Raw genomic sequence first — 8,834 nt, 5'->3', positions numbered from 1 at the left:
GGTCTATTCCCTAAAGACCTAAAAAGAGCATGCTACAGGGACACTGCTACATCGATGTTCATAGCAGCACAATTCACAATAGCAAGACTGTGGAACCAACCTAGATGCCCTTCAATAGATGAATGGATAAAAAAAATGTGGCATTTATACACAATGGAGTATTACTCTGCATTAAAAAATGACAAAATCATAGAATTTACAGGGAAATGGATGGCATTAGAGCAGATTATGCTAAGTGAAGCTAGCCAATCCCTAAAAAACAAATGCCAAATGTCTTCTTTGATATAAGGAGAGTAACTAAGAACAGAGTAGGGTCGAAGAGCATGAGAAGAAGATTAACATTAAACAGAGATGAGAGGTGGGAGGGAAAGGGAGAGAGAAGGGAAACTGCATGGAAATGGAAGGAGACCCTCAGAGTTATACAAAAGTACATACAAGAGGAAGTGAGGGGAAAGGGAAAAATAATACAAGGGGGACAAATGAATGTCAGTAGAGGGGGCAGAGAGAGAAGAGGGGAGGGGAGGGGAGGGGAGGGGGGATAGTAGAGGATAGGAAAGGCAGCAGAACACAACAGACACTAGTATGGCAATATGTAAATCAATGGATGTGTAACTGATGTGATTCTGCAATCTGTATATGGGGTAAAAATGGGAGCTCATAACCCACTTGAATCAAAGTGTGAAATATGATATATCAAGAACTATGTAATGTTTTGAACAGCCAACAATAAAAAATTTTAAAAAAATAAAAAATAAAAAAATTTAAAAAATTTTAAAAAAACACTTGCTCAGTCCATGAAGGTGAATTTCGTTATCATCTGACTGAAGTGTTATTTTTCATGAATTAAAACACATTATTAAATTATAGCTCTTGGACTCAGAGTCCCGCTCACCTGGGCAAGCCCCCAAGGTCAACCTCTGCACAGATGTAGGGTCCTGGACGCAGAATCACCCACAGCCCAACCTTTGCAGCCAACAGGACAAAGGCTCTAGGAAGGTAAACAAAGTCAGATCCTCTCATGGCAGTGCAGAGAGGAGGCTGCCTGGGTAGAAGCCCATACACATAACAAGTTGCCCACTCTTCCCCTTGTTCTCAACTAGGGACACTGGAGTGAGAAAGAGTTAGCCCAGTTCAGCCCAGCAAAGCAGGAAATTAGTCCACCAGGTGGGAGGCCAGAGGCCCTGGGAGCTGGGTTCGCATTAGCTGTGGGCATCAGGACCATCTACCCAGCCTCATGGGACCTAAGAAAAAAAGCCATCCTATATGGTACAGAGGGTCTGTCTCCAATAATGGACATGATAATCAAAAGGACAGCCAGCTCCCAACGAGGTTGCTAAACACCACTGCAGAGTTGGGCAGCGCCAGGAGTCTTGGTCCCTCTTAGCTGCAGTGGAGAAGTGGGACTAGATCCCAATAGCCACAAGTCCCTGGTAATAGGTCATTTCTGGGGAGCAATTGGGCCCTGGGTGCTGAGCCTCTCACAGCATCCTGAGACCAGGGGTCCAGACCTCAGGACCTCTTTGGTACCTCAAAGCAAAGAGAAGATACCCCTAGAGTTCCAAATCAACCCCAAGTAGCCATGTCTCTGCTTCCTGCCCCAAGCCAGGTCACAGAAACAGTAGCAATACATACTCCATGTCCAGGTTCCCTGAGAAGTAGAATTGGCCTCTTTCTGGCTCATGCAGGTTCCATGGAATGTAGCTGGGAAAGGAATAGGAAAGTACAATAAGCATCTTATTTATTTTTTCCAGTTGTTACATCAGCCCCAAACCAAGTCAAACCCTGCAATAGTTCAGTGAGTGTAAGTTTCTGATGGAAAATAACCTCTATCACAAGAACAATGACTATCTTCAACAATTCCTTTTTCTATTGCTCAATTGTGGTTCAAGGTATCAATTATCCTTGGATTCTAGATTCCTTAGATTTATATATAATTTCACTCACCACCCCATTCTTTATAATACCCATTAAAAATATAAAGAAAAAGAAAAAAACACAACAAAAATGTGCATATCTGCCTGATATAGTCTTGCTAAGAATTAAACAAAGTAAGAAGATATGAGGAGTTTCTATGAGGGCAAGGGAAATGCAATTCAGTAGGGTTCAGTCTTTAGACCGCAGCAAGAAGGGCCTCTGCCAAGGTCCTTCCTCAGAGGGCTGCCTGCAGAGTCAAAGGACATGTGTAAAATTTGTATTGACTCTATTTTTATATGCAATAGCTCTATTGTGAGAATAGAATAAAAAATGCAAAAAGCTACTTAAAAGTGATTTAAGGAAAATTGCTGAAAACAGAAAGATGAAGAAAGATGTATAAGGCAAAATTACACTAATAAAACTGATAGTATACAAATGGTTTTAAGGCAATATGGCAGACAGATAAGGTGCGTGGCCTTAAATAAAAATAATTCCATCCACAAAATGTGCTATTCAACCTTCTATGCCCTTAATGAAGTAGCTTCTACTAAAGGAGAAGCTGACTGAATTAGAGAAGAAATGGATAAGTTGATTTCACAGTCATAGTGAAAGGATTAAAATACCTAAGAAATAAAGAAAATATGTAGAAAAATTATAAGGATATTGATTTCAATATCATGATTAAAATGTGGAATTTATAAATATATTTTAAAACCTAATAGTCAACAGATTCCAAATTCTAGAAGTGTATGTCACATAGTTTATGATCTCAAGACAAAGGTAACTAAATTATAAAAATGACAGTTTAAAATAATAATAAAAAGTAAGACAAACAAATAAAACAGAAAGCATGGCTGGGGATATATTTTAAAAGAGATGGTACTGTTGGTAATGTGCTTGTCTTGCATGCACAAGACCCTGGGTTCAATCCCTAGTATCACAATGAAAAAAAAAAAAAAGCAGAAAGCACATTCCCAAATTGTTTATGGGTCAAGGAGGGAAATTCAACAAAACTTATGAATATTTTAACTAAATGATTTTGAAAGTACAGTATAAGAAGACTTGTGGGATATATAACTAAAGCAATACTTAGGAAAAGCATTCATATTTCTAAATGGCCCCATTATAAAAACAAGAAGTCCTAGAAGGAAAATGAATTAAATATTCAAGTCAGAAAAGAAGAAGAAGAGGAAGAAAAGTAAAAAGGAGAGGTGAAGAGAGAAACAATGAAGTAACAGAGAAGGAGATCCAAGGAGAGGAAAACATGAGGAGAAAGAACCAAATCAAATAAGGTAGGAGAGAGGAAATTACACAGAACTCAGAAATTGTGAAATAGAAATCAAAAAAAAGGGATGATTAACAAAGCTACTTGCCAGTTGTTTGAAAATAAATTAAAAATTAGATAGGATTATTAGCAAAAGGACAGCCAGCTCCCAACGAGGTTGCTAAGTAGCCCAAGTACACAATGCAGCGAGTACAGGGAAAAAAGGAAGATTTTTCAAAGTCCCAGTCAGAAAGAAGAAAGTCTCCCAAGAAAAAGAAAAGCAAAACACTTATTAAGAAAAATAGGATATACTCATAATAAATAGAGAAAATAACTTAATAAAAATTCAAGATCCTATGAATCTCACCCTCACAACCATAAAAGATAGTGATCACAGAGTTTTATGTGTGAATTTTAAGAAACACTGAGAACAAAGATAATTCTTTTGAAAATATTATCAATGAGTAGAAAAAGATTTACTCATTTTATGAGCTTAATTATAGGATTGATATCAAAACTGAACAAGAACACTAACTAAAATAAAATTTCAAATCAATTTCTCTTACAATTATAGGTAAACATGAGTAAATCAAATTCATCCCAGGACTGTAAGTTACATTGAATTTTAGAAAAACTGACAATATCACTGCTTGAAAAGATGAGTATACAAAACTAAAATGATAGATGCAGTAGAAGATCTCAGTGAAGCTCAATAATTATTTCTCATGATGTTTCTTGCACAGTAGATATACCACTTATCAATTTGCAGCCTATCAATTTCAAATTCTCCCTCTAGTACCAACTCTAGCTGATCAGTGGCATGGATGTGTGAAGACAACTCAGTACCATCTCTTTTAAAATATTGTTAGATCATGAGTATAACCCATAATAGTCAATGCAGAATTAACCCAGGAAGTCAATCGAGCATTACGTATTTTGGTATTAACATAATTAATATAATTCTGATACAAATATGACTTTATATGCCCCATAGCATTTTGCTAATGCATTTTTGGTTTTTCTCTTTCAATTTACTAAGTGTGAGATTCTCAGGACTGCCTTTGGGCGGGGGGTAGAGTGCTTATCTAACATGTACAAGGTCCTGTGTTCAATCCTAGCACCTAAAAAACAAAAACAAAAAAACTGACTTTATTTTTCCTTATATTAACTGATAGAAGCTCCATGACTTAACCATGCAAACAACAGATCTTTGAAGTTGATGACAAAAATTTGATCAAGAAACATAAAAGTGTATTGTGCATCATAAAATGCCCTTTGAAGAACATTTAAATTTTACAACATGGAATAAACATTCTACAGTGTAATCTTCAATATCTAAAAGTCTATGTCTCTAAATAAAATACAAAATAAAAATAATAAAATGAAATACAAAATAGGACTGGGGATGTGGCTCAGAGGTTGAATGCCCCTGAGTTCACTCCCCAGTACCCCCCCCCCAAAAAAAAAATAAAAAATAAAAGCCTGTGACTATGAGAGGCAGCCAAATGGTGTAGCCATTGTCCTTGCAGTTTGAGTGAGGTAAAGCATAGCTCTGCTACGACTATCTATGCCTCAGTCACTGTGATTTTGGGAAAGTGACTCAACCTCCCTTGGCCAGATTTTTCTTATCTACAAATACCACCACTCACCATAGATGATTGCTATTGGGCAGAGTAAATTAATGTTGTCCAGGGTTTAGAGAATGCCTGGCTGTGTATAAATACTACATAAGTATAACTAAAATTGGCTATCCTAATTGATAGTGTCAGCTCTATTGAAATTAGCAATTCAGTTTTCTGGAAACAGCAGAATCATGATCCTAATCGTGGTCTTCCCTGCCTTCCCTCTGACCTTCAGGAGTTGGTTCTCTTGACGTAACAAACATATACCCTGACTAACATATGCAAACTGAACAATACAGTCTTCTGGAGAAGTTTCTCTTTGGGACACTCTTCACCCACCATGATTGACTCCTGACCTAAGAGTTTCACAATTTGGTGGAAATAGGTCTGTTAATTCAATGTGATTTTTGTTTGGGTGTGGTTTTCATTTGGCTGGTTATCTGTGCACAGGCAGAACTCCAGGTAGAACTTCAGGGGGTATACATACTCAAAAGCTACCTAGGCACACCCACAGGACATGCTGGGAAGGAACCTATCCATAATACGGAAGGTGGGCTCCACCCACACTGCCTGCACATTCCCCAGCAACCTGAGTGAGCTAATTAATCCCAATGTGACCAGTCTGTTCCCCTGAACAGTGGGAGTTGTACTATCCACCTCTCAAGACAGTCCTGAAGACCATGTGATTATGAGTATGATAGAAAATGCCTCCTCATCAGCACACACCAAACGCAAGCTGCCTTTTGTCACTATGTTTAATCATGGTGAATTCATGCTCACTTATATTTCAGTTCTTCTAACTGACTAAACTGGGTTTGCATTTCTTTCTGCCACCATTGATGAAGACATGTGCATGCCAGGCATTGTGATAGGCTTTTTCTGTATAAATAAGATAAAGGTTTTATCTCCTTTAATCATCAATACAACCTTATGAGACAACCTTATGTCTTTACAGTGAAGGGTTCTGGGCCTGACATAGGAAGGTTAGTAGGAGGCAGAACTGTGCTGGTGGCCGTGTGTATCTGACTCTAAATCCCTACATCTCAGGCATTACCCTGCAGTGTTTTTTTTTCCCTTAAGGCCATTAAACTTCACTTAGTGATGCTGATATTTTCTTACTTGTTCATTTTGTGATACTGGTGCTATTCCTCTAGATATTCTTATCCACATACATAAATGGAAGGTATTTTTAAAATCTGTAAGCCTGTGTATATTCATCTGTAAGTATGCATCCAGCATGTCATTAAACTGAGTGCTCCCAAGGGATCAAATAAATTATCAAATTCTTGATAAATTGTCTACTCCCTTACATTTGTCCTATTAACCCCTATCCAAAGCTTTGATCACTGAGGAAAGTATGGTATGGTAGCTGACAGCTAGACATTTAAGCATAAAAAGAATGTGCTCTAAATGTCTATTCTGGAGACAGCTCCTGATCCTGCACTCCAAAACAAGAGACTCTGCTCTAAGCCAGGATGCATATTCTAGGAGCCCCATGGGGTAAGCTGGTGATAGAGGCTGAGGGGCAGCTCTCACGTGGTAACAGTGTTGAAGCCACAGGCCTTCAGCTTGAGCAAGCGGTCCCTCCAGTACTCTCTGGGCATCCGGAAGTAATGGATGGAGCCCCCAAAGATGAGGAACTTATGACCCTCCAAGGTGAAGTATGCACACCTTCCAACAAGTCCCTCAGATCGTTTCTTCAGTGTGAGAGGGTTCAGATGAGACCAGTTAGACCTGCATGGAAAGGGGAAGGAAGGAAGAAGGAAGATAGACAGGAGAGCCTGCTGCAACCTTTAAGAAAATGAAGTTCCTGTTTGCAGGATCTACCCTGTGCATGGTAAGCATATTTCTTTCTCCAGTAAGATAAAGCTCCCTTGTTACCCACTCAGGTTCCCCACTCAGGCAAACCTGCGTGAAGACCAAGTCACTTTTCCATCTTTATGTTTAGGGCAAGAAGCAAAACCTGATAAGATAATTGGCAGGAAAAAGATGCCCACGATTCCTTTCCAGGCTAGGCAGCAACTGTGGGGAGAAAAACATAACAGTAACAACATGAAGGTGTTGGCCTCCTCAAGCTGTAAGGACCAGAAGGTTACTCTAGGATCCTCTACAGGAATCTCATCACAAGCAGGGATTCTCTTAGGGGAGCCTAAGGTAAGAGAGCTACAGCCCCACCTGGCTCCACCCAGGTTCTCCCATCACCAGTTATCCCAGTCCTCCTCAGTCAGAACTGAAGCTGGGGACAGACAGAAACTGGACAAGGTTAAGCACTGGGGGTCAGGCAAAGTCAGGGAAGAAAGGTGGCTTCACCTCAGGTGGGGCACTCCATACGGAGGATCCAGGAAGGAAGCAGGGTGCAGTACTGGAGCACCTTGTCTACAGCCACAACCCTGGATTTTCTTGTACTGAATTAAATGTAAAGACCCCCAGCAGCACAGGGAAAGGGGGCTTTCTGCATAAGAAAGAGCTGGGAGGGAGGAAGCTTAAAAGGGGAGTTAATGAGAAGAGTCTCCTGCATGTTTAAGGACCAGGAAGATGTCTCAGTCCACATAACGCTCCTAGGGCTTGGGGCCAGGAATAGCTGTGCATAAGTGATAGAATGGATGTGAGGGAAGGTCTAGGAGGCTCTCTACTAAGACCACTCAGGGTTATGGGAAAGCAGCACTAGGCAGGAGGAAAGGCCCCAGCTCCTGGAAGGGCAGGTTGGGCCACAGACTTGGACAGTCCCATAGGCAGCTGGGATGAGTTACCTGATGTAGAGCAGGGAGCCCATCTCAGTGAGGCCAGTGATCCAAGATCCCTTACTGTTTCTGCCCCTCTCTGTAGCCTCAAATGCAGAACACCAGGCAGAACAGGGACAGAGGTCAAATCTGAGCTCTGAGCCTGGAACCTGGTGTGAAATCCATCCAGAGGAGTTGGCACAGGAATTCCGGGACCTAACACCACAAAAGTCTGTCAAACAATGCCCCGGGGAGTCTGTCAGACTCTGCACCAAAGAACAGCGGAGCCTGCAGCCCAGGGTGTGCAGACCTCCCGTCCTTGACACAGATGCCGCTCAGCCCTGAGAAGTAAAACAGGAGGATCCTTATATTATCATTGGAGCTTGCCTTTCCTAAACTATGAGTCAACAGCCAGCTGGCACAGAACATGAAGATCAGTGGGAGGAAAGAACTTAGCTGCCGTGTACTGGAGAGCCAGAAGTCTTGATTCCACTGGTTCAGCAATTTTATTCAGTACCCATTTTATTCAGTGCCCATTCAGTACCCATTGACTAGGTTCCAGATGCAGCACTTCAGACTAAAATGAAGGAGTTCTAAACACAGTTAGGTAATTTTTGTAGGATGGGTAAATGCTTAAAGACTGAATAGGGTGTGATGGAAGACCAGGTTTTATTTTTAATTTTTTGAGAAACCTACATACTGCTTTTTAGGCCGCGACCAGTACAGGCTTCATAAATGAAGGTTCAGTACGTGAGAAATCCTTAGGGAGTTTTGAATTAAAGAGATAGACTCTAATTACCTTTAAACCAGCTCCAGGATGGCTTCTCCTAGCTCCAGCCTCCAGCTACCTATTATGGTAGCGAGGTTTACTGAAGAGGCTAGTGAGAGAGAGAGAGAGAGAGAGAGAGAGAGAGAGAGAGAACACGCCAGGGAGTGGACTTTTATTGGGGAACAAAAAATTCTGGAGAAAATCCTATCCAGTGAAGATTAAGGGAAGCAGTGTCCCAAGGTCAGGTGCGACGATTGGGTCTTCAGGGTATGGCCAGACACACCTCCGCACCGACAAGCCCTCGGACCTGAGAAGGGTGGGGAAAGCTCTGGACACAAAGATGTGTCTAAACACCTCTCACCCAGCCAGGGAGGTAACTCAAAACACATACGAGGATGACCTCCCACACTGCTTTCCATAATGGCTATACAAATTTATATCCCTACCCACTCCAGTAGGATAGAAGGATTCGTTTTTCTCCACTTCCTCACTATCCTCTTTTGTCTTTCTGACAATAGACATTCTTTATTTTTACTTTTTTTATT

General features: G+C 40.9%; 1 protein-coding gene across 1 annotated transcript in view; it reads right to left on the bottom strand.

Annotated features, from left to right (window-relative positions):
- Positions 1 to 7,831, bottom strand: part of Glb1l3 (galactosidase beta 1 like 3) — a 36,188-nt gene extending 28,357 nt beyond the window's left edge. Inside the window, exons 1-5 of the mRNA XM_048796131.1 lie at positions 7,551 to 7,831; positions 6,709 to 6,822; positions 6,337 to 6,534; positions 1,633 to 1,701; positions 893 to 988 (exon numbers count right to left, since the gene is read on the bottom strand). Of these exons, the coding sequence (XP_048652088.1) occupies positions 893 to 988; positions 1,633 to 1,701; positions 6,337 to 6,534; positions 6,709 to 6,822; positions 7,551 to 7,573 (500 nt within the window). The 5' untranslated portion in view covers positions 7,574 to 7,831. The remainder of the gene's footprint in view (positions 1 to 892; positions 989 to 1,632; positions 1,702 to 6,336; positions 6,535 to 6,708; positions 6,823 to 7,550) is intronic.
- Between the last annotated feature and the right edge of the window lie 1,003 nt (positions 7,832 to 8,834).

This window comes from Marmota marmota, unplaced genomic scaffold, assembly GCF_001458135.2.
Source record: "Marmota marmota marmota unplaced genomic scaffold, marMar, whole genome shotgun sequence".
NCBI classification, from domain to species: Eukaryota; Metazoa; Chordata; class Mammalia; order Rodentia; family Sciuridae; genus Marmota; species Marmota marmota.
The sequence above is the reverse complement of the archived record's forward strand: the minus strand, read 5'-3'. Positions and strand labels throughout refer to the sequence as shown.